At 33.8% G+C, this 22,893-nt stretch overlaps 3 protein-coding genes, 1 non-coding gene and 3 pseudogenes across 5 annotated transcripts; 5 read left to right on the top strand and 2 right to left on the bottom strand.

Annotated features, from left to right (window-relative positions):
• The first annotated feature begins 1,835 nt into the window (after window positions 1-1,835).
• LOC120120665 lies at window positions 1,836-3,983 on the top strand (annotated as a pseudogene).
• A 36-nt stretch (window positions 3,984-4,019) lies between these two features.
• Window positions 4,020-7,416, top strand: LOC120120654 (annotated as a pseudogene).
• Window positions 7,417-8,163: 747 nt separating this feature from the next.
• On the top strand, window positions 8,164-12,627 carry LOC120123238 (ATPase family AAA domain-containing protein 3-B-like). Its single transcript, XM_039142162.1, has 8 exons — window positions 8,164-8,665; window positions 8,940-9,032; window positions 9,570-9,680; window positions 9,771-10,080; window positions 10,495-10,585; window positions 10,765-11,098; window positions 11,523-11,671; window positions 12,049-12,627. The coding sequence occupies exons 1-8, from the start codon at window positions 8,321-8,323 to the stop codon at window positions 12,563-12,565; spliced, it is 1,950 nt and encodes a 649-aa protein (XP_038998093.1). The 5' UTR covers window positions 8,164-8,320; the 3' UTR covers window positions 12,566-12,627.
• Window positions 12,628-13,075: 448 nt separating this feature from the next.
• On the bottom strand, window positions 13,076-14,738 carry LOC120123260 (NADH dehydrogenase [ubiquinone] iron-sulfur protein 6, mitochondrial-like). 2 transcript variants are annotated; one of them, XM_039142179.1, is made up of 4 exons: window positions 14,575-14,738; window positions 13,603-13,687; window positions 13,330-13,430; window positions 13,076-13,299 (listed from the first exon to the last, which is right to left on the bottom strand). In XM_039142179.1, exons 1-4 carry the CDS (start codon window positions 14,689-14,691, stop codon window positions 13,288-13,290), a joined length of 315 nt encoding a protein of 104 aa, XP_038998110.1. In that variant the 5' UTR covers window positions 14,692-14,738; the 3' UTR covers window positions 13,076-13,287. The 2 variants fall into 2 exon arrangements, with proteins under 2 accessions (XP_038998110.1, XP_038998116.1); XM_039142185.1 differs by lacking the exon at window positions 13,076-13,299 and having other exon boundaries at window positions 13,306-13,430.
• Window positions 14,739-16,050: 1,312 nt separating this feature from the next.
• Window positions 16,051-17,521, top strand: LOC120123249 (annotated as a pseudogene).
• A 552-nt stretch (window positions 17,522-18,073) lies between these two features.
• On the top strand, window positions 18,074-18,147 carry TRNAV-AAC. The gene has a single exon. It is a non-coding gene; the product is annotated as a tRNA-Val (tRNA).
• Window positions 18,148-20,684: 2,537 nt separating this feature from the next.
• On the bottom strand, window positions 20,685-21,903 carry LOC120123217 (feruloyl CoA ortho-hydroxylase F6H1-3-like). The gene is made up of 2 exons (XM_039142149.1): window positions 21,368-21,903; window positions 20,685-21,258 (listed from the first exon to the last, which is right to left on the bottom strand). Exons 1-2 carry the CDS (start codon window positions 21,871-21,873, stop codon window positions 20,685-20,687), a joined length of 1,080 nt encoding a protein of 359 aa, XP_038998080.1. The 5' UTR covers window positions 21,874-21,903.
• Window positions 21,904-22,893: the final 990 nt, after the last annotated feature.

The following is a 22,893-nucleotide window of genomic DNA, read 5'->3' as shown; positions in this document are numbered from 1 at the left end:
TATGCTTTCGTTTGTTGTTAACTAAACATTGGTTATATATTAACTCTACATTTCGAATCCCTTAATTATAGAATATTTGATTTTTTATTTTAATCATCTATCGTCATCGTTAATCATCTATTATTAAGGAATTTTTTTATTTGGTCATTTTGTTATATAACATTATCTTTAATAAACCAACTTCTTTTAATTAAATGAGTCGTCACTTAATTCGTAATAAAAAAATTTAAAAAAGGGTCTCAACGATTTAACACATAACCACCATAGGGTTAAAATTAATGATATTTATTTTATGAAAATATACCAGTTATAATATAAATTATAAAAAATATTAATAAAAAAGTATTGCATCAATTGAAATAAACTGATGTTATAAAAATGATTTAATAATTTAAATTATTATTTTTACTAATCTCCAATAATATTTTAATTTTATAAATAAATTCTATATAAATTTTATAAAGTTAATACATTTTAATCAAGTTTATTAAAAAAATTCAGATTCAATTCTCACCTTTTACAATTCATATCTTTCTCATATTTTCTACTAATAAATTTATCTTATTGAACGACACTAAATTATTTAAAAACTAATTTATGGGTGCAAAACAGTAGTTAAAATGAAAATGATCAATTTTGATGATGTAAATTACAAAAGCATGTAAAATTTTAATATGGCACAAACTGCAAAGCAACAGTTACAAACATCTTAAAAGTTAGGGATTATTAATATAGAAATTTATGTAAATTTTAATTTATAGAAATATGTTGATTTTAATTTTTTGGAGTTCGGAAATTTAAGTTTTAAGGTTTGTTTAGGACGTAAGAACGAAATTAAGATTACTTTTAACTTTTTATTTTTATTTAGCATATATCAAAACGCATCATTAATGTGATACATCAAAATTTATTACTTACTAAATTATTTTTATTAAATAAATATTGAAATGCTAAATGATTATTTCGTGATTAATCTATTTTAATATTTTAATTTTAATTTTAATTATAATTATACTAGTCATGGATTAGTCGTTGAGTTTTTTAATATGAATAAATTATACGTTTAATACTTAAACTATTACTTTTGTTCTGTTTTAATACTTAAATTTTATGTTTTTTAATATTATACCTAACATTTAGTTTATGTTTCAATTTAATAACTTGACATTAAAAATTTAACGGTAATACTAACCTGGCATGACATGTAATTTAGGTATAATTTTTAAAAAAAATAAAATTTAAATATTAAAATGAAATAAAAGTGATAGTTTAAGAACTAAGTATGTATTTTATCCTTAAATATTTATTTGTTCACCGTAGAATTTTCCCTCTATTTATAATTCTACTTTATTCTGTCGCCAAGTCACCTTGTTGTTTTCGTGGTATAACTTCGCCACCCAAACAATCAAATCAAAGGCACCTATAACCCTTCCCTTCCCTTCCCTTTTACTTGTCAAATGATTAATTATTATTTTATTATTATTTAAATAATAAAATTAATAAAAAATTATTGAAAAAATTATTATTTTTATTAATTTTATTATTAATTTTATTATTATTAGACACTTTACAAAAAATATTAAAAAAATATTGATATTTTATGTAAAAATAATAATATTTTAAATAATTCTTTTATCAATTTTTTTATTTAAATAATAACAAAATCAATAATAATTTTTTTAATTATATAATAAGAATGTAGCACTGTAAAACTTTCCACTCTTTCTTTTTCAATATCCCTCCGCTTTTCACCTATCCTTTTAACCTACTTCACCCAACAAATCAGCTTCGTTTCCTCTTCCTCTCTCTCCAAACAATCTAGCTCTTCCTTTACTCTCCATGGAAGGTCTCCTGATAATCTAATCCCAACACCAATTTTTTCCAATACCATTTTTCTCCTTACTGTTTTTTCTATTATTCAAAACCCAATGGATTCTCTCCAGGATTTACTATCACCACCGAATGCGTCCGCCGCTGCTAACGGTCATACGGTGCCTCCGTTTCTGAGCAAAATCTTCGACGTGGTGGATGACCCATCGACCGACTCGCTCGTATCGTGGAGTAGTGATAACAACAGCTTCGTTGTCTGGAAAGTGCCGGAGTTTGAAAGGGACCTCTTGCCTGAGTATTTTAAGCACAATAACTTCTCCAGCTTTGTCAGACAGCTTAATACTTACGTGGGTATTTCTTCGGTTTTTTATTTATTCACTTTTTCTGTTTAATGTTGCAACTTGCCCCGTTTTACACTTATGGTGGCTAATGAGACCTTAGCTTTACGGGAATTTTTGTTTTTGATTTTAATATTGCTTTTTTTTTATATAAAAAAAAAGATATATGAACGAGGTTTACTGTGAATAATCTTAAGTTGGTGGAGTGGAATCCTGAAGGAGAGTTTTCAGAAAGCATATGGCTGTCGGATCATGAATTTGTGCATTATTATGGTGTAAGACGAGTTAAAAGGAATATGGGTTTGATTGAATGGTGATATTAATTTGTTTAGTCATGTTGAATAACCAAAATCTTGGATTTTTTAGTGCCTTTCAAATTTGGATATTTGAGTAGTTTCTAGCTGTTGCAGATAACATATTTTCTTTTTCTTGAGCTGAGGAACTCATCGAATTGCAATTGTGTTTGTTATCTGCAGGTTTAAGTATGTTCTTGAAATTACTAATTGATTGTGGTCAGGCAGGCATTGAGGATCAACCGGGCAGATGATATGTGATTCAATTATATTGAACTTCAATCCTGCTTTAGTCATGTGTGGGCTTGCTATACTCGGTTTCACAAATTAATAGTCTTTGACTTTCCTATTTTCTTTCATATAGGGTTTTAGGAAAGTTGACCCTGACCGTTGGGAATTTGCTAATGAGGGATTCCTTAGAGGTCAGAAACATCTCTTGAAAACTATCAGCAGGCGGAAACCCACTAATGTCCTGTGTATTCAGCAACCTCAAGTTCAGAGCTCGTCAGTTGGAGCAGGAGTTGAGGTAGGGAAGTTTGGGCTCGGAGAGGAGGTTGAAACACTTAAAAGTGGCAAGAATATTCTGATGCAGGATCTTGTTAGGTCGAGGCCGCAACAGCAAGCAATAGATAACCAGTTGCAAGCTTTTGGCCAGCGTGTACATTTGATGGAGCAGAGACAGCATCAAATGTTGTCTTTCCTTGCTAAGGCCATGCAAAGTCCAGGTTTCTTAAACCAGCTTGTACAACAGCAAAATGAAAGCAACAGCCACATGACTCGAGCAAACAAGAAGAGGAGACTCCGTAGGCAGGATGAAGAAAATTTAACTTGTGAAAATGGTGCCATATCTCCAAATGGGAAGATTGTGAAGTTCCAGCCTTTGCTGAATGAGACAGCAAAGACTATGCTGCATCATGTGTTGCAGATGAACACATCTCCTTGGCTGGAACCTGGTGCTTTGATGACTGATGGCGTTTCTCCTTCCAGTGCATTAGACAGCAGGTGCTCCTCCAGTCAGATTTCGGGGACTACTCTTTCCAAAGACCCACCATCTTCTAGGCGTCTTATTTGCGAGCAGAATCAGCAATTCCCAACACTAGTCTGTCAACTGCCGCTCATTTAATATGAGTATCCGAAGGTGGATCAAATTTCTAAGACCAGTGTGCATAAATCACAGAAAGATGCAGTTATTGAAATGGTTCCTCAAATGCAAGGAACTGTACCTGATAACATTGTAGGGCCTGAGAGCAGGAATGCAGATTATCTTGATCCAGTGTCGGCTGTCTTGAATGGTACAATGCCTGTAGAAGCATGTGACTTTTCTGCTGATCAAGATATGGACACCATGCTTGATGGAAGCCCTGAGCTTCCAGCTATTAATGATGTTTTCTGGGATCAGTTTCTTACACGAAGTCCACTCACCGGTTACACAGATGAAATTAACACCATTTCCCTGGAAAATGGGCATATGGATCATATTTCTGAACAAATGGGCCTTATATCAAATAGCATGATGGGGTAGTACCCCACAAATATTATACAAATATTTCTTGCTCTTATGAGGTAAATCTTTTAACCAACTATTCCCCTAAGTTGACGAGTGATACTAACAAGAAACTATTTTATTATTTTGTCAAAGAGACTTTTGTTGTTAAAAGCGTTGTTATTTTACATGCTAGATATTACATGCACTAAGAACACAAAATAGTATTCTTTTTTTTCCTGTGTTGGTTGATTTTTTTATATTGTACAAAATAGTGTGTGAGATATAATATATATAGGTATACATATAAGTGAATATGTAATTATAATTTTTAATTTGTAGTCATAATAAAAGAAAAAGAAAAGAAAGTAAAAGATGGGATCAATTTACGGTCTTCGAGTGATGCCAAGCGATTATATTCATTATAAAATTTATTTAGTAAATTATATAATTATTAACATAAAATATTTTCGATATTTTATTTTAATCATCTTTTAACAGTAAATAAGCGAATAGGTTGGTTTAGCCTCAGCCGATTTTTGGAAGTATTTTGAAAAACTATAGGACTACAAGTCCTCTACAACAATTAACCATAAAATATTAATTATAACATTATAAATAAATAAAATAAGGGTAAATTACTTGTTTAGTACTTAAATTATCAATTTTGGTCCATTTTAATACCTAAACTTTTAATTTTTTAAAATAATACATAATATTTAGTTTTTGTTTTATTTTAGTACTCGTCGTTAAAAAAATTAACGTGTTTAGTACCTAAACTATCAATTTTGGTACCTAAACTTCCCCCCCCCAAACTTAAGTATGGTTTAGGTACCTAAACTTTTAACTTTTTAAATACTTAAGTTTTGGTACTAAAAATGAAACAAATACTAAACTTTAGGTACGATTTTGAAAAAATTGAAAGCTTAGGTATTAAAACATATTAAAACTGATAGTTTAAGTACTAAATGCATAGTTTACCCATAAAATAAAACGGAAATAACAACAATATTTCTTCAAATCATTAATATATGGCCTGGCTTAAAAGTTAAAACAACCACGCTTCTTAAATGCATGAAAACTTCTAAAAACCCTCAACGGTTGCTTCAAAACGACACAGTTTCACTAAACTAATATCAAAATAACACAGGTTTGTTATTGTCTACCCCGTAACATCTTCAACGTTGGAACTTCTCTCTCAGGGAACAAACAAAAACACTTTGATTTCCTTTAAATTTTGCTGGAAACAAGGAAGCCAGGAAAAAAAAGAGAATATATTTTTCCTGCGAAGAAAGGTTCGATCTTTTTTCCATAAACGGAATTCATGGAGGTTAGTGTAATTTTTATGATTTTCTCTTTTTCCGATATCGTGTTTGGTTGCCAAGAAAGTTGATGACAAATTGTTTTTCCCTATCTCGTTAGAGAAGAGAATGTTTGGAGCTTTTTTAAAAAAACTATTTGAGGCCCCATTTATCATAAGGATATTGTCTAACCTAAGTATAGCGTTCTGCACTCTGCAGCCATTGTTATGCATTTCAATTTTCTTCTCATTTCATTATATAGTACTGTCATTCTCTACTTCTTATCAATTATATATAACGTTGTACATCTTTATATTAATGTTTTTTGTGCGTGACAAAAAGATTTCGAATTATATATCTGTATCGGATTTGTGCAAACATGAAACGGATCTGTTTGATTCCATTTCGTCGAGCGTGTATGATGATATGCTAATTGGAAATTCATTGGGTGGATAAAGGAAAATTGCTTAAACTAATGCTTCCTGTAAAATAATTTAGAAGGTTTACAGAATTTAACTCGTGCTAAGGCTTCCATAATTTGAATTTAATAATTATGTATGTTTGCATGCCAGCTTGTGCTAGGGAATTTTGCTTTTGATTTAGCCATGTTTTCTCGGTGAAAATGATTGTAACAATGGGGGCTAAAGTGTACTGTTATCTTAACTTTTCATATTCGGATATGTATTTAAGAATACAATCCTCCAACTACACACATATATATATTTTATAAAAATTTGACAGGCATCTGTATCCGGCATTTACACCCAAATCCGAATAATATGGTCTACAAGTTTTTTTTAACAGATCCGATCAGTGAAAGTGAGCAACGTCTCCTTGAGAGCATCTGAGAACGATATTAACGAGTTCTTTATCTTCTCCGGTGAAATCGAATACGTTGAATTTTGAAATGCATGTGTTAGTCATTATCATGAGATGTTTAAATTTCATTGACTCTTTTTTATTCACATCCTCTTCTCCACTATTGGATACAAAGAAAAAAAAGTAAGAAAATTGTTGGAATCACTTCTCATGCCTTGTGATTCATGTAATTGTTCCAGTATAGTGATGTTCCAAAATGTTCTGAACAGTTTCTTGTTGAGGTTTCTTATTGCTTTCGTCTATTTTCTTTCAGTAATAATGAGCGATAACAAGTTGCATACATTACTTTCAAGGATTCACGGGGAGCAGAGACTGCAGTTCTTCTTTCAGTATGAACCTGTCTCATTTCTTATGTCTGATGTGCTTATGAAAGCCACACACTGTATTGCATTGCCTGTGGGATCATACCTTCATAGCCCATACACATGCTTGAATGCGTAGGACATACAATATAGGACACGACATAAATACTTAAAGGAAAATGAAGAGTCGGAGTACACAGGTTTAAAGTATTTTTATTTCATTCTTATTAATTCGGAATACATGGTTTTCTTCAGGGGGCAACGATTGTCGATCAGTCTGTTATGGTAGAGCTGGCTCCGGATTACAAGCATCCTGATAATGCTTGTACAACACCGGTAGGACATTACTTTAATCCACTTTGGTTTCACTTACTAATTCATGATTTTTTTATGTGAAAGAATTGTTTGATCACTTTAGGCAACAGGGAACAATACGGGCCAGGGAGAAGAACGTTTAAAGAAGGCAGAGGATGTTGTTAGCACAATGCTAGCCAAGAGATTCATTGTTGGCAAAGATGCATTGAGCAAAGCAAAGGCCTTCGATGAGAAGCATCGAGTCACTTCGACTGCCTCTGCCAAGATCAGAAGGTTGGTTTTTCTGAGAAATTTAGTACTGGCAAAACCGTGGTAAATGAGAAAATGAGGGAGGTGGACCAGAAGTATCAGGTTTCTATGAAGTCTAAGTCCGCATTGGAAGCTGCGGAGCAGTCCGTCAGCACTGACAAATCTTCCGCCATGAAGAACCGTTATGTTTTTGCTGGAGCCGCATGGTTTACTGCTGCATACAAAAGGGTTGCTAAAGCAGCAGAAGATGTGGGGCAGAAGACGAGGGAAAAGGTTTTGGCTGAGGAAAAAGGTCAGAAACCAGAGGGTCATGCACACGCCAACGCGTCTAGTTCTCCCAGAGCTGCTAAACACGAAACCAGCGAGTAACCTTCCGATCCCTGGCCCGGACCAGGTTTACTCCTTCTCGATGGTGCAGGAAAATAGAAGGATAATAGTTCATTGGTTTACTTGTTAAGAAAGATAAAAAAAATGGAAAGTAATTTTTCCATCAATTATTTAGTAAAGTTTAAAAGTGCGAGAAAAGAAAATGAATTTTACTACTATACGTGTTTATTAAAAATATTCCTTTCTCATTTCATATATGATGAATATTTTAATTAATACGTACTATTTGTTTCAAATATTTGGGAATTTAGTACAAATTGATTGTATATATTAATATATATATATATATATATGATTAGGGACTAACTTTTAAAGTTCTATTTTAGAGGATCAACTTTTAAAATTTTAAGAGAGTGAAATTATAAAAATTTTGGGACGAAAATAAATTATTAATAAAAAATATAAAGAAAATATTTAAAATATATTATAATTTAAATTTTTCATTTTGTCTTTCTTAATCTATCCATATCTATAACTTATATTCACCTAAATTTAAATAACATATATTTTATATTTTTATTTAAAATTGTAATTGGTACGACCGAAACATATGTTAATTTAAGGTTTTTATTTTAAATCAAATATTGAACCGATAAAAATTGACGAATTTTAGATATAAATTTGTGTGTTAAGCCATCTCAAAAGTTTTGTAGAGTAATATAGTCGGTTCAACCGGGTTCCGGTTCAAATCAAAGAAAAAACAAATTAAAAAAGCTTCCTGAAGAAGCCGCCATTCCAATTTCAACACCTATACTACAAATACAAACCCTACTAAAACCCCGTCTGTCTTTGGCCTTTACCCTGTCATATTTTTTTTTCTTTAGCGGACGGAGAGAATTTATCTGAAATTTCTTGCCCTTCAAGCCAATTAATTATAACAAATACGCTTAAAAGTCAAAACCCAAAACCCATTCCATCCCCCTTTTTTTGTGTTCAAAAGAAAATGGCAAAACCATACACAATGGGACTAAGCTCAGTTTTTGCTGCAGCCTCCGCTGCTGCTGCTTCTGCTTCTATTTTGCCCCAAGCTAATAGCAACGCCGCTTTTGCTGATGGACCCTTCGATATTAATTCTATTTCTTCTTCTGGTTCTCCCCAGTCTTCTCCTGCGCAATTGCAATCACAGCCGTCTGCTCAGCCAGCAGCTGCTGCTGATAAGGAGACTTCTGGGAATGTTAGGGTTAGGAATGATAATCCGAGGACGTCTTCGTCTGGGTTTGATCCTGAGGCTTTGGAGAGAGGAGCCAAGGCCTTGAGGGAAATCAGCAGCTCCTCTAATGCCAAAAAGGTTTCTTCAGATTTTGATTCCAAAATACTTATATATATAAGATGGTTGTTTTAGAGGTTTGATTTGAACGGATTTTGGGATTTATTTAAAGCTCATGTAAGCTTTGTGTTTTTTTTATTGTCTAGTTGCTTTGTCAATTGGTTTGGTTTTTTATTTTTTGAGTCTACGATGAGAACTGCCTTATTTAACTTGTACATTTCCTGTAATATCTTTATTCATTTTGTTGAAGTGGTGAAATTTTGATTCTAATGGCTTGTTGTTATTGTTGTTGTAGACTTTTGAACTAAAGAAGCAAGAAGAGACAAGTCAGGCCGAGTTGGCCGAAAGAGCTGCAGAGTTTAAGGCAATGCAAGCCCAAGCTGAAACTGTAAGATCTCTTCGGAATTTCTCTCGTCATCTTTGTACCTTAATGGTCAATCACTTATGTATTTGTTGGTTCAAAGATTAAGTTTGAATTTGCAAACTGTTCCTTAATAACATCAAAGTCAATATGATCGTTTTATATTGTGCTATGCTGAAGCTAGTTTTTAATACATATTTTTCCTGAGTGGATCATGACATCAGCTATGGAACTTTTTGTACTACATTGCGGTCTTTTACTCTTTTTTGTGTGATTAAGTGAAGTCTGTATTTTAAGGCTAACACTTGATTTTCTACTTGTCGGCAAATTGTTTCCTTATTTATTAACAAACAGAAATTTATTTATACTTAATGGCGTTTGGGAGGTATGACATTTGGTCCTTTAATATTAAGGTTTATCAGGTACTGGAAACACAATGTTCTAGATTTTGTGTTTCCTGTTTATTTTCTGACTTTTTTATCCAAATGTCATGTTGCATATGGAACCCTGTTGTGGTGATGCCATTTTTCTTGGTTTTTAAATACTTGCTTGCTTGTTGGGCAGGAGAGACAAAGGGTCATATATGATGAACAGAAGAAGTTAACTCAGCATCAAGCCCAGACGAAGTCACAGATGGCTCGATATGAGGATGAGTTGGCAAGGAAGAGGATGCAGGCATGTCGTGTTGGCCCTTTCTCAATCACGAAATTGTTACCATATATTAACATTTATGGAAAATAGTATAAACGTGTTAAGTTACTGTAGGCAGAAAATGAACACCAAAGATCAAGGAATCAAGAGCTAGTAAAACTGCAGGAGGAATCAGCAATTAGACAGGAGCAGGCTCGACGAGCTACAGAAGAACAAATTCAGGCACAGCTGCGACAAACAGAGAGGGAAAAAGCTGATATCGAACGTGAAACTATCCGAGTGAGAGCTATGGCCGAAGCAGAAGGAAGAGCTCATGAAGCAAAGCTTGCTGAAGAAGTTAATCGGCGCATGCTCATAGATCGTGCAAACGCAGAAAGAGAGAAGTGGGTTGCTGCAATAAATACTACTTTTGACCATATTGGAGGTAACAATTCAATTACATGCACTCAATCATTGTAGAAAGTTTTAAATAGCTAGATTTAGAATACGACATTCTCATTTTAATATTTTTGTCAAAAGAGCTGTAACTTTAAAAGATAGTCCATCTGTTATGGAGGGAAAAGGAGGCAGATGCCATTCTCTGTCTGGTCTAGTTTCTGTATGATCTAGACCTAGTAAATAAAAATAGTGGCACTGATCGACCTGTTGCTTCTATGTTTAGGGTGGTTGTAATAACTACAATCAGATTATTTATTTCTTTATTTAATAATTTATTATTCTACTGGCCTGACAAAGAATTTCTGCTGGATTTTGACTTTTTAATATTTTTGAAGTCCCGTTTGTTTATCTTTTAATGGTTAATGTGTGGCTTAATGTGGAACATGTTTGTCCTTTCTAGGTGGCTTGCGAGCCATTTTGACAGATCAAAACAAGCTGGTTGTGGCTGTTGGGGGGGTGACTGCTCTTGCAGCAGGAGTCTACACCACCAGGTAAACGATGGATTTTATTTGAAGATTTATAGTTTCCCTGACTTCTAGTATATAAGTGTTTGACGAAGTTAGAGTCCACTGGTGTGCATCATTTTATTTCTTTATCAGAATTTGGCACTGCTGTATTTGTCACAATTGTGAGGGTAGTTTCTTATACATTTCACACTTCTCTGACACAGAGAAGGTGCAAGGGTGATTTGGGGCTATGTGGATAGAATACTGGGACAACCATCACTTATCAGAGAATCTTCCAGAGGAAAATATCCTTGGTCCGACATGCTTACAAGGTCTATGAGCACTCTATCTCGCAGTGGCGATAAGGTATCACCTTCAAAAGCTGGAAATGGCTTTGGTAATGTGATTTTACATCCTTCTCTTCAAAAAAGAATTCAGCAGCTAGCTGGTGCAACTGCCAATACAAAGGCCCACCAAGCACCATTTAGGAATATGCTTTTCTATGGCCCTCCAGGAACAGGAAAAACGATGGCTGCAAGAGAACTGGCTACTAAATCTGTATGAGCTCTTATATTTCCGTTTTGCCATTTATTGCTAGCAACTTATATATCTTTGTTTTGCAAAAGTTCATTTCTTCTTTACGAAGAAATGCTAAATTTTATCCGAAGAATGCATACTTCGGTTATTTGACTATCTTTTGGATTCTGTTTCTTCAGAATGTTAATAGTTTGGGTGTGTATTCAATTGCATTGATAGTCATGCAAGCTCTGAAACATCTCAATTGTTGATTATGAACTTATAAGCATCTATGTGTAATTATGGAAATGAAAAAGGGGGAGTTTTCTTTCTCTCTCGGACAATGCCTGATTTGTTGGTTTCGAATGCTTGAATGCTGCACTTCAATAATTCACGACGAACGTTCGAAATCTGGTTCTTTTTATATATTTATTTCATTCTATTATACTTTTGTATTAATCTTCAGGGGTTAGATTATGCATTGATGACGGGTGGAGATGTTGCTCCACTCGGAGCACAAGCGGTTACCAAGATACACCAGTTATTTGACTGGGCAAAGAATTCCAAGAGGGGCTTGTTGCTGTTCATCGATGAAGCGGATGCATTTTTGTGCGAGTAAGTGAAACCATGTAGTTCCTAGTGATGAATGATTTTAAAGTTGGGCAAATATATACATGTAGGATTTGATCAAGATGTTATGTTGTGTATCATTTTACCTTTCCTTTTGTTGATCAGGCATCAGTAACTTGTCGACTTGTTTCACTTCTAATCATGATGTCTCAAGGAGCTTAAGTTTTCTTATAACTTGAAAATTTCTTTTGCATGATAGAAAAATAAAAGATTTGTTCTAAACAATCAACCCTGACAGGAGTTAGTCTGTGCTAACAATTTACTAAATTAGAATTCTTGAATGAAACATTGCTCTGATTTGATTGATTATTTGAAAGGCGTAGCTTTGAATATTGATTTTTTGAGTCCTGACTCTTTTGCAGACGTAACAAAAACTACATGAGCGAAGCTCAAAGAAGTGCACTCAATGCCCTTCTTTTCCGCACAGGTGATCAGTCCAAGGACATAGTCCTTGCCCTTGCTACAAATCGTCCTGGTGATCTTGATTCAGCTGTCGCTGATCGTATTGATGAAGTATTGGAATTTCCTTTGCCCGGGGAAGACGAACGCTTCAAGCTAGTAAAGCTCTATCTAGACAAGTACATAGCTCAGGCTGGCTCGAGAAAACCTGGTGTGATTCAGAATATCCTCAAAAAGCAGCAGCAGAAGAAGATCGATATCAAGGGACTGACTGATGATATCTTAAGAGAAGCCGCCACTAAAACCGAAGGATTTTCCGGAAGGGAAATAGCCAAACTGATGGCTAGTGTTCAAGCGGCTGTTTATGGAAGTGAGAATTGTGTGCTTGACCCAACCCTATTTCGTGAAGTGATGGATTATAAGGTTGCAGAACATCAACAAAGAAGAAAACTGGCGGCTGCCGATGCAGGTCAGGTTTGATTTATTTTCAAGTTCTGTTCGTTGAATTCACAGAGGTGGCAAATTTTGGCTATAACTGTTTAACCAGTTAAATGACCCTATTTTTTGAGTTTAGGGCAAAACGTTGTCATTAATCTCCTTTTTTTTGAAGGAATTGTCATTAATCTCTTTATTTGATGAAGGTTGGTACTTCTGAAAGAGAATATATATTTACTCGAGGCAAATAAGAAAATAAATTTTACTCGATTCAAATATGGAAGAACTCAGTTTATTTTTGTTGGATCACAAACCGGATTTTCTTGTGTCCAAAAAATTGCAGAAATAATAGATTATACAATTCAAAGATGAAAATTATTTGATATGAAAGTTATATAAAATTTAGATTTCACAATCTTGTCTATTTTAATTTATGTTACTAAAATTTAGATGTAAGTGCCGGATACGAGTGTATTCAACACATGCATCATAGGAAAGAAATAAGAAAATAACTCAAGCTTGGTAATTAAAGATATCGACATTGTTATACAACTGGAAAATTAGACCACATGGGTTCGAATTTACTTTGGAAATATCTTCTCAAACGAGAACTTCAAACACTTATTATGTGAAAAAGAAGGGGGGGGGGAACTATCACAGTAACATGGGTACAACGAATTTGTTACCAACTGAAACAGAGAAAACCGCCCATAAATGCTGCAAAATAACATATATCCCAACAGCCTGAGAAAAACATAACAGCAGTTCTAGTGATGATGCTCCTGAACATAACAGCAGTTCTAGTGATGATGCTCCTGAACATAACGCAGGCCACAATACTTGCACACAGTGGACTCTTTCAAGTCGAGGCATATGAATTCAATTGGGTGTTCCAGTGCAGGGTTATTGTCTAAAACCAACAAACACCAGGATAACTTGGGTATCAGCAAAAAGATTCGAGCAACATTATGTACAGATCTTAGCCAATTCGCTCATTTTTATAAAATATGATTTTAGGTTTAATTCATCTACTAATCACGTTGTTCACAAAAAAGTGATGGGAAATAAGGATAAGGACTAACCTCCTTCACAAGCAACAATCCGGCCTTCAACCTTGATGGGAGGGACCTCATTGATCAACTCCATAGGATATTTCTTGCTTGTATCCTGCAAATTCGGTGTTAAAAAAAAACTAAATTTCTTCATTTCATTGCCCTCTTATACTTCAGGAGGCAAAGGCCATTAATGTAATGATCATGTTATGTATAAGACATGTACTATGGTATTGGACTTCACTTAACCCTAACAGTCATGCTAACACCACATCCCTCGTGTCTATGTAACAAGGCATTCATGCACGGAGATAAAGAAACAGGCAGTATAATCAAGGCTGCTCAATAATTGAAAAGTCAGTGGGAAACAAAGACCACATATGTAAAACTAGAAAGAAAACATATGCAAAACATTCTACTTTGTTTATAAACATGTCATCAACGCTTAAAGGCCGCTTCGCCTGCTTAGATTGTTTCAAGCATTGGTATTCAGCCATCACTTTCGATAATTCAGATTACCAAACAACAGGACATAGAACACTTGACAAACAAACACAGATAGACTGGGAAAAATGGATTTTTTCAAGTAAATATTAAAAGGGTTCCAAACCTTCAATATACTCAATTTACAGAATTAAGCACCAAAAACAAAAAAAATATAACGACCAAATAACAAAACAGACAATATTTTCCACATTTTAGTAAAACTTAAAGAAAAGGGGGGGGGACTTATTTATTCTTATCCGATAACTGAAATTTGCGCTTGTTAGCAGAAATCAACGAAGTCGAACATATTATCAAGTCGAGAGCCTAATAACTGAATTCAGATTCCACGAGAAGGTTAAAAAACAGAAAGAAATATCAATTGACGTTATTCTAATATTCATTTCTTTATAATAGTTTCAATAAAAAGCTATAAAAGACATGAAAAGAAAACATCAATATTCCACAAAATTTCAGTAGAAAATGAAACGAAAAAGGTGAATATATGAGATTAAGTACCTGCATCCATTTCGCAGTGTGATTGCTAATTTGGGTGCTAACAAGGCTGAAATTACGAGTCGTAGATCCCAAACACGATGAACTGATTAGGGTTTTCAGAACACCCGAATACGCCATTTTTTTGGGGAAAAAAACTTTTTTCCTCGGTAATGCAGTTCAAAGCTCGGATGGGCGAATTCGATAGATATCCTTTTAGTTAAAGAGCCTTCACGCGAAGATCATTGGGCTCAGTCTTTGTGGATTGATGCTTGGTCCAGTTTAAACACCCAAAATAGTAAAAGGTAAAGCATATAGGAGATCACTAAATTATTCAAAAATAAAATAAAATTGATCACTAAACTTTAAAAATTATAAAATAAATATTTAAATTAATAAAATATTAAAAATGGTTAATTTTGGTAATATTCAATAATTATTTTGTAAATGATCGATAAATTTAATAATTGTTTTATAATTTTTAAAAAATTAATAATTAAAATTAATATTTAGTTATTTTTATAATTTATTTAATATTAAAAAAAACAAAGTCAGATTATTGTTTCCCAATTTCAGAAGATTTTTATATCCAAAAATATAATATTCTAGGTAAAAACAATATTTTGATAACTGATTATAAATTAAGTGATAATATATATAGTTGTCCTTCCGGTTCCTAAGGTCTCGTCCTGACTAATCCGGACCGATTCAGGTTGCACACCTGACTTTGGTGAGTGAGGCCCCTAGTGGGGATTTTTCGCATACACAAAAACTCAAACTTGAGACATACTTAAGTGATATCAAACTACTTACCACTTGAATCAATTCCGTTGGTTAATAATAAATTTATATTTACGTATATCAGATTTGTATTTAATATTTATATGTATAAGATTAGTCATTATTTTTAAAAACATTTGAATTTTTCATAAATGAATAAATAATCATTGGTTCCTTATAAAAAAATTTAGTCCCCGTTCTTCAATGTTTTTCAAGAGTGATTCTGGGAATATATAACTTCTTAGTTCAAAAGTGATTTTTAATTTGACTATATTAAGTATCTTTTTATATTAATTTCTAACGCTCAACTTTTAAATAAAACAATCTAAAAACAACATTTTAAAATCACTTTTAAACAATATTCTATTGTTATATTTTCTAAAAGTATGGTCAAACTGTCGGAAACTTTACGTATACATACTCAGTTATATATTGTTGTGCGGTTATAAGTTAACATCACTTGAAAACAAGGACTAAACATTGATTATCTACCAAGTATTAGAATCGCAACTAACGAGAATGACCTCACCATTTCCCACATAAACAAACAAAAATACCTATGTATGCTCTTATGTCATCACCAAGTCCAATCATACTCAACCTTTACTTTTTCACATAAAATAAATTAGTAAATAAACTGTTCGCTTGCTAACGCCAGACTATTTACATTAGACTCCGGTTTTACATGCTAAGCATATAGTTTACTTTTTAATAGTTTCCATGGCTAGTGAATTGGAAAAGCAGCTTCACTTTGTGGTGTTTCCCTTCATGGCTCAAGGCCATATGACTCCCATGATCGACATAGCTAGATTGCTGGCACAACGAGGTGTCGTCATAACCATCGTTACAACGCCTCGCAACTCTGATTGATTCCGAGCAATCCTTGATCATGCCGTGAAATCGGGGATCTCGATCCGAATTCTCATTTCCGTGCGCCGAATTCGGATTGCCGGAAGGGTGTGAGAGCTTCGACATGCTGCCTTCCTTTAGCTTAGCCTTGGATTTCTTCCAAGCAGCCAACACGCTAGAAAAGCCGGTCCAAAAACTGTTCCTTGAGCTAACCTCACGACCTAGCTGCATCATATCCGATGTCTTGTTTACATACACACTCAGCCTTGCCGATCAGTTTCGGGTGCCGAGGATTGTGTTCCTTGGAGTATGTTGCTTTTTCCTTCATTGTCTCCGTTGTTTACGCGTCTCCAACATTGTCGACCACGTAACTTCGGAGACAGAGTACTTCGTTCTGCCTAACATGCCTGACAAAGTTGAATTCACTAAATTACAGCTCCCACAAGTTTTGTATTAAAACCTCAAGGAATTTTTCGAGGAAAGGAAGAAGGCGGATCAAGACGCATTCGGCGTCATCGTCAACACTTTCGAAGAGATGGAGCCTGCATACGCTAATGAATTCAAGAAGACAAGGATGGACAAAGTATGGTGCATCGGTCCGGTTTCTCTATGTAACAAGGATGCTATTGAAAAAGCTCAGAGAGGCAACAAGGGCTTGGTTGATGAACAAAAACATTTGTTAAGATGGCTTGATTCTCAAGAAACAGGTAGTGTCATCTATGCTTGTTTGGGAAGCCTATCGAATGTGATACCTTCGCAATCGATAGAGCTCGGTTTAGGCTTAGAGGCATCAAAATAAACCGTTTATTTGGGTCATAAGAGGAAGTGATGAATCAAATGAAGTAGGGCAATGGATTTCAGTGGACGGTTTCGAGGAAAGAACAAAAGGAAGAGGCCTAGTGGTCCGGGTTTGGGCACCGCAAGTACAAATACTGTCGCATCCGGCCATCGGAGGCTTCTTAACGCATTTCGGTTGGAACTCGATGATGGAAGGCATCTCGGCGGGAGTGACTTTGATAACTTGGTCGCTATTCGCGGATCAATTTGATAACGAGAAACTGGCTGTACAAACACTTAGAATCGGAGTTTAAGGGTGGGAGTGGAGGAGCCTATGAGGTGGGCAGAGGAAGAGAAAATTGGAGTTTTAGTGAAGAAAGAATATGTTAAAGAAGCTATTGAGAAGCTAATGGATGAACAAGAGAGAAGAAAGAGAGCCAAGAAACTTGGAGAAATGGCAAAGAAAGCTGTTGAGATAGGGGGATCTGCTCACCTTAAAATTACACGGTTAATCCAAGTTATCAGGAAAAAGAGTTATGATATGAAGCAAACCAGCTCTTGAGACCAAGCACCAACCTCACATCTCTTTTCTAATGTTGATATTTGTTGAATTTATACGCTTGTTTTGATGTAAAAAAATGTTAATTTTATAATAAATAAAACCTTTATATATATATATATATATATATATATTATTATGTAGAGGATATTACATTTATAAAACATGATCATACTTAACTACTCGGACAATCAACAGATATTTGTTTACTATCATTTTTTATGTTAAATTACAATGTTCTTTAAACAAAATTAAATGATAAACGAAATTTTAACTCTAATTTGATTAATTGATGGGTCTATTAAAATAAAATTTTATAAATTAATTTATAAAATTAAAAGTAACACTGAATTGAACATCGATGAATTTAAGAAAGTCAATTTTATAACTATATTACTACTATAGATACATGTTTACACAATTTTATTTAAAAAACTAAATAAAAATGACATATAATCTCTTTAAACATAATCATTAACTAAAATTTAAATATAACATTTACATTTTCGTACGTAGGATTAGTATTAAAAAAGTATAATTGCACTCTCAAATAAACAAGGTGTCGTGGTGTAGTCGGTTATCACGTCAGTCTAACACACTGAAGGTCTCCGGTTCGAGTCCGGGCGACGCCAGTGATTTAGTCTTTTAAACTTCTTTTCCTTCTTACAAGAAGGATAAAAGAAAAAAGCTCACACCGTTATCAGATCGAACTCTAGTAACAGAGGGCGTGAACATTTTCCAATTACCGCTATACTAGAACAACTTTACTTACAAAAAAATTTATTGCTGCTCTAAAGAATGCATTAATACGTGCAGGGTAATAGATAAGAGCTGGATCAAAAAAAAAAAAAACTCAACTCCATGCTCTGATACGAGCATGAGAAATTTTGAACAACAAAAAATCTAAATCTAAAGATAATCTAATTCGAAGCCATCCGTTTACCGCCTCCATGTACTGTATATTTAACGATTATGATATTAAGAAGATGTATATTTTGTTGAGATCCAATATTGGACTTTAATTATTTTTATGTAAAAATAGATTTTAATAATTTTCTATTTATGCCACTTATAAATATATATATATATATATATATATATATATATATATATATATATATATTATTTTATAATAATTAACATGTTGAACATGAAAACTAGGAATATTTTATGCTTGGTGAAAAGAATTCAAGACTCTTGTGATCTGGCGGAACAAGTTAACATCCCTTACATTTTCACAGAGGGGAATAAATTTGTAGATAAATTACAAAAGTTAATCGTATGATCTCATCACTATTTGAATATCTTCTAATACCCTTAGACACTTTTCGACTAATATCCTTTCCCCTTACTGCTTCGTGCTTGCAATGAACGTACTTTCTAAAATGCTCAATCGCCTATCACCCAAAATGCAAGAGAATCGGGCTTACTCATCTCTCATTTGCTGACGACCTATTGATTTTCTGTAAAGGAAACGTTGATTCTGTGGTAGGGGTCTTGAGTGTTCTTCACCAATTCTATCAAATTTCAGAACTGAATTTAAACTCGACCAAATGCGAACTCTTCTCTTTTGGTATTTCTTCTACGGTTCTAGAGGAGCTGAAAAACATTTCTGGATTTAAAATGGGATGTCTGCCTGTCAGATATCTTGGAATCCCTCTAATTACCCGTAAGCTATCTTTAAAGGACTGTGAACCCTTGCTCGATAAAATTAGACAAAGATTACATCATTGGTCTGCTAGATCTTAGTTATGCAGGTAGACTCGAACTAATCAGATAAATTCTTTTCAGTGTTAGCAACTTCTAGTGTAGACAATTAATCTTACCAGCTTCTGTCTTAAAATATGTGGATCAACTGTGCTCAAAGTTTTCTTGGAAAGGGGCAGACAAATCGGCAGCAGGAGCAAGAGTAAGTTTGGAACATATCTGTTTTTCTAAGTCTGAAGGTGGTTTAGAGCTGAAAAATATTTCCATTTGGAACAGAGCTTGCATTATTAGTCTCATAAGGAAGATTCTTGCAGGAGACAGTTCACTTTGGGTTGCTTGGCTCAATCACTATGTATTTAAACAGCAAAATTTTTGGCAGTTTGAAGCTGGGAAATCTATCAGCTGGAGTACTAGCAGAATCCTCAAAATGAGGACCACTGCTTATTCTCTTCTATCTTCAGGATCCCTACAGACCAAGGAAATCTGGGACAAAATTCGGTTGCAACGACAGAAAGTGCAATGGCACAGGCTCATTTGGTATCCTATGCACATACCAAAGCATAGTCTGATTGTTTGGATGGCCATATTAAACAGGTTACCTACTAGCGATCGACTACAAAATATGGGAATCAGTACTGCTGGAACTTGTGTAAACTGCAGGCAATGTAACGAAACAAGGGATCACCTTTTTTCTCTTTGTCCCTTGGCTGTTGATCTATGGAAATCCATCCTTCATTTGAATGGTATAAACTTCATTGTTCTTCCTTGGGAAGCAATGGTTGCTCGTGCTTGCTTAAAGTGGAAAGGGAAATCCCTTATTACCACAATCTTGAAAATTGCTTAGAATGCTTATGTTTACTCCTTGTGGCAAGAACGAAATCGCAGGATTTTCCAGGGTCGTTCCCGAACCGCTGACAACTTGCTCAAGGAAATCATCGAAGTTGTTAGTACACGGCTTAGGGGAAAATCTATTAACAGACTTGATATCACTAATTTCTTCCTTTGTAATGCTTGGGGTATAGTTTAACCAATCATTGTTTGTATCTAGTTTTTTTTGTTCATTCTGCTGATTGGTTGTAGCATAACTTTGCTATTTTGGATAATAAAATTTTGATTTATCAAAAAAAAAAATCAAAATTAAAAGGGATTTGTTTATATCATCAAAAGTTTCGCCTCACTATATGTTAACAATATGAAATTATTTTAGACTAATAAAATCAAATAATAAATTTCAAAGGTTTAAGATTCAAAATTACCAAAAAAGTAAGAAAATGAAAAGTTTAAGACTAAAAATATAACAATTTCAAAATAAATAAACAAAAGTATCATTAATTTTGATCTTAAATAAAATACATGATTTGACAGATAACGACTAGTTTTGGATATTATTTTTTATCTAAACCATTTTTACATTACAAAATCAATAACAACATTATAGTACTAAAATAAGGTAATATTACATTTATAATTCAACAAATTCGATTGTTTTCTTACCATCGTGTGCTTTACGAAAGAAGTGCTTGACGTAGTCTGAATAAAGAACTTGTTTGTAAATTGGTCTCTCACCACTTGCAATCAATTCAGGTAATGGTCCTATCATATCGGCAGGTCTTGGATTCACAAAGATGGGAACTGAAATCCTGTTATTATGTCCGTTAGCAACCACACGATGTTCAACACTCCTGTACCTGTTGTTGCTTATTATCTGTAAGGCGTCTCCAACATTGATTACAAGAGAACCTTTAATTGGAGGAACATGAATCCAATTATCTCCTTTGTTTTTCCTTACGAAAAGTCCTCCGATCTCATCTTGAAGGAGAATTGTGAGAGTCGAGACATCAGAGTGACGACCTACTCCAACAGTAAGTTCAGGATTTGGACATATGGGATAGTAGTTAAGATTAGTCCTCATTGAACCCATCAAAAATGATTCCTTTGTCTCATCAATCTCATTAACATTTAAACCCTTCATTAGTACTTGTAATAGTTGTTTGATGACAACTTTGGACTTCCTCATGTAGTCTAACACTTGTTCCCTACAAATTTACCAAATAAGGTCAATTAATATATATTTTTTGACAAATAGGTTGTATATTTAAAAGTTTAATAATTCAAGAAAATTTAACAAGTGATTTTTTTCTTTACCTGCAAACCGAAGGCCATAATGCAGAAGCTTCTTCCTCAGACACGTAAAACAAGCTGAGATAATCTTTCCATTCAAGAGCCTTTTCAGCTTGAGGGGTAAAACTTGTGCCAAATCTCACGTTGTTTGAAGAAGAATGGTCCTTGGAATACTTATTTTTGACGTCAGCTGGCAGCCTAAAGAACCTGTAAGTAGCATCCTTAACATTGTCCAACACATGAATGGGGACATCATGGTTAACAATTTGGAAGAAACCCCATTTGGAAGCAGCATCGCAGATGGATTTGGCCACCTTGGGGTCTTCCCAATTGGACATATCAATGATGGGAATGGAGACTTGTGGTACGATATTGGTCATGCACGTTCTCTCTTCCAAGGGTTGGATATATTGCTTAGGGAGGGATGTGAGACCCAATTCAGACAAACCCTTCACACCGTTCGCTTGGTTAATAACAAATTCACGGAGGGCTGAAGAGTCATGGAAAAGATCGGCAAGTGCTGGGGCCATTGGTTTGAGTAAATTGTGAGTAGAAAGAGCAAGTTGGTGTTTGAGGAAGATGAATTATAGTGTTAAAAGAGAAGGGAATGGTGCAGTTTGGGTTTCAAGGGAGTGGATATTTATATAGAAAATGTTGGAGGTGGTGGTAAGAGAAAGTGGCAATGACTTTGGGCTTATTTTGAATTCTCACCAACCCAACTATGCCGCACGCTGCACGCAGTTACCGCCACAAAACCTAATTCGGGCATGAAAATATTTGCAATAATTACCTGACAGTACGTTCAACATGGTTGACTGAGGGCTACACCTTTGATTTTTAAGTCATATAATTCAATTGTTGCATTTTATTTAAATTGATGTTTAATCACTTTTTTTATCTTACAAAAGTTAAATGCTTTTTATATATATAAATATGAGTTGAATATAAAGTAATATATATTTAAATATTTTTAACTATTTGACAATGAATGTTTAGATTCTTGTATACATGGTGCTCGAACCCAAAACCTCAAAAAATAACAATAACTCCCTTCATCATTGAGATCGATTGGTTCTTACACACATGATAAATGTTTCCCTAGATAATAACTAATTCTGAATGCATAATATTTATATTAGTCATTTTTATTTACAGATTAATTAACAATATTATTATACTGGATATTAATTAGAGTCAGTCATCACTGAACCTATCAAATTTGGATTCCTTCCTCTCATTAATTTCGACAAGATTTAGATAATTTGTTAACACTTGTAATTTATTTATTTCTAATAAAAATATATTTTAATTTTTTATCATACTCTAAATGGATATGTTTTATATAACATAATATTAAAAAAATTAATATTATACAAATATATATATATATATATTTAATTTATAATATTATGCCTAAAATAATCATCTATATTATTAAAAAGTATATATTGACAATAATACTTTGAATGCGTTTGAAAGGAGATTGTCTCAGGAAAGACGGGCTAATATATGGTTAATATACGACGTTACCGGATACATTATAATATATT

Source organism: Hibiscus syriacus, unplaced genomic scaffold, assembly GCF_006381635.1.
Source record: "Hibiscus syriacus cultivar Baekdansim isolate YM2019G1 unplaced genomic scaffold, ASM638163v2 tig00001120_pilon, whole genome shotgun sequence".
Taxonomy (NCBI): domain Eukaryota; kingdom Viridiplantae; phylum Streptophyta; class Magnoliopsida; order Malvales; family Malvaceae; genus Hibiscus; species Hibiscus syriacus.
This window is presented reverse-complemented; position numbering and strand designations above follow the sequence as displayed.